Source organism: Bubalus kerabau, chromosome 8 (assembly GCF_029407905.1).
Source record: "Bubalus kerabau isolate K-KA32 ecotype Philippines breed swamp buffalo chromosome 8, PCC_UOA_SB_1v2, whole genome shotgun sequence".
Classification (NCBI taxonomy): domain Eukaryota; kingdom Metazoa; phylum Chordata; class Mammalia; order Artiodactyla; family Bovidae; genus Bubalus; species Bubalus kerabau.
Genome location: NC_073631.1, coordinates 108,569,331 through 108,571,948, shown reverse-complemented (window position 1 = coordinate 108,571,948; position 2,618 = coordinate 108,569,331). Strand labels below are relative to the sequence as shown.

General features: G+C 49.4%; 1 protein-coding gene across 1 annotated transcript; it reads left to right on the top strand.

Moving 5' to 3' along the window:
- Nucleotides 1-1,393: 1,393 nt before the first annotated feature.
- On the top strand, nt 1,394-2,401 carry TAS2R38 (taste 2 receptor member 38). Its single transcript, XM_055589549.1, has one exon. It carries the CDS (start codon nt 1,394-1,396, stop codon nt 2,399-2,401), a length of 1,008 nt encoding a protein of 335 aa, XP_055445524.1.
- The last annotated feature ends 217 nt before the right edge of the window (nt 2,402-2,618 follow it).

Below are 2,618 nucleotides of genomic sequence, written 5' to 3'. Positions count from 1 at the left end.
GAGGCCTGGCATGCTGCGATTCATGGGGGTCACAAAGAGTCGGACAGGACTGAGCAACTGATCTGATCTGATCTGATGATGGCTCTATAACTAGCACTGATTGACTGGACTTCATGGGCCAAGTGTTAGTCACTCAGTCATGTCTGACTCTTTGTGACCCCATGGACTGTAGCCCACCAACCTCCTCTGCCCATGGGATTCTCCAGGCAAGAATACTGGAGTGGGTTGCCACTAAGCACAATCTCAATCATGTTCCATGCATCAATTCAGGTAACCCCTCTGAGATAGGTGTTATTTTGATTGTCATCTCCGTTTCATATAAGATGAATGAAGAGGGTTCAGTCATTTGCCAAGTCTGCACAGAGAGGATGAAGCAGAGCCGGGCCTTAACCTGAAAGAGCTTGGTTCCAGAGCCCACACTGTCAACACTGAGCAGCCTTCAGATGAGGATATCTGAGAAGGGAAGGAGGTCCTGATTATATACCCAGGACCACTAGGTCACTGTGAAAAGTCAGCTGAAAGGATGAGGAAGATGGGGGCCCTAAAGGTTTGAACAGAGCAATGACATGATCTTAGTTACATGCTAACAGGATCACGACTGCTGCTTTGTAGGAAGTGTGGTGTGGGAGTAGGGGTGGGAAGCAGAGAGAGCAGTTGCAAGACTTCTGCAATGATCCAGGCCAGATACTCCCCCTTCCCCCTCCCTTCATATTAAGATGCTGCCTTGTTCGTGTCAACGGTCCTCTTGCCAAACGTGGTACCTGGCATAATGATGATGGCTGAATGAAGTCTTTGCCGACGGCAGTCATACTAGTCAAACGGCAGAGGAACCATGCCTGCCCTTGTCCATATTAAAAACATAGTCTGTGATTCAGAGTCACCCTCAGGGGTGATGGAAGGTATGCAAATGGAAAGAGGCACTGTTTCAAACCTCAGTTCACAGAGACTATATGCTTTGCCTGCTGTCAGTTTACTGAAAACCCATAAACAAATTCTACTCTCTTCACCACTCATGGGCGCCCAGATGGGCATGCAAAACTGGGCTTGGAAAGTCAAGATCCTATCCTGTTTGCATCCCTGATGTCATGTCCTGGCCCTCTGGGAAGGCTGTTGTTACAGAATACCTGGGTTTATTCAAAGCTTCTGCGTCAACCAAGAGACAGACCCATCATTCTTCTGCTCTCACGATGAGCATCTGTGTGTATCCAAGGGATATTCTAAAGAAGCACTGTCCCTCTAAGTTTACTGTCTGAACTTTTGATGCACTCACCTTGGGATAACTCTGGACCAAGAGCTGACGCCTTGTAAAGGAAGGTCCTGACTTAGCACACAAACATACTTTCTCTCCTGGGCGGTACATGAGTCTTAGATTAGCCAAGTCAGAAGAGGCATCATGGTGACTCTGACTCACATCGCATCTGTGCCCTCTGAAGTCAGGAATGCATTTCTATTCTTTTCAGTCCTGGAGTTTGCAGTAGGGATCCTGCTCAACGCCTTCATTTTCTTGGTCAATTTCCGGGACCTGGTGAGGAGGCAGCCACTGAGCCACTGTGATCTTGTCCTATTGAGTCTCAGCCTTACCCGGCTTGTCCTACATGGGCTGCTCCTTCTGAAGGCTGTCCAGCTTACTCATTTCCAGCGGATGAAAGACCCGCTGAGCTTCAGCTACCAGACCATCATTGTACTCTGGATGATCGTCCACCAAGCCGGCCTCTGGCTCGCCACGTGCCTTAGTCTCCTCTACTGCTCCAAGATTGTCCGTTTCTCTCACGCCTTCCTGTTCCGTGCAGCAAGCTGGATCTCCAGAAAGATCCCCCAGATGCTTCTGGGTGCTGTGGTTCTCTCCTGTGTCTGCACTCTTCTCTGCTTATGGGACTTTTTTGGTGGATCTCATTTCTCAGCTGTAACTAGGCTACTCATGAATAACAGTACTGAACTCAATTTGAACATTGCAAAACTCAGTTTCTTTCATTCCTTCCTCTTCTGCAGCCTGGCGTCCATCCCTTCTTTCTTGCTTTTCCTAGTTTCCTCTGGGATGCTGGTGTTCTCCCTGGGGAGGCACATGAGGATGATGAGGGCCAAAACCAGAGGCTCTGGGGGCCCCAGCATGGAGGCTCACACCCGGGCGCTCAGGTCTCTTTTCTCTTTCTTCTGCCTGTATGTGTTGTCACTCTGTGCTGCCTTATTCTCGATGCCGTTGCTGACGCTGTGGCACAGCAAGGTCGGGGTGATGGTCTGCGTAGGGATAATGGCAGCCTGTCCCTCAGGACATGCAGTCATCCTGATCTCAGGGAATGCCAAGCTGAGGAGGGCTGTGGACACCATTCTGCTTTGGGCAAAGAGCAGCTTCAAGGTAAGGGTGGACCACAAGGCAGATCCCAGGACGCCAGATCTGTGTTGAGAGCGGACACAAAACGGGCCCTGTGTGGCTATGCCTCTGATTGTTCATACAGCCTTCAGAAACCCACTCCAATTTCTTCTATAAAATATAACTCCAAGTCTCTCTACATCAATAGGCCCATCCACAGTAGAATAAAACAATGAAAGCTCTACACATGGCGTAGGCAAGTAGAATGGCATTGATTGCCTAGGTTTCTCTTGACAGAAAGTGGTGTCAG

Excerpts from the sequence above, each read along its gene's own strand:
- TAS2R38 (XM_055589549.1), top strand. The coding sequence starts at position 1,394 with ATGGTGACTCTGACTCACATCGCATCTGTGCCCTCTGAAGTCAGGAAT.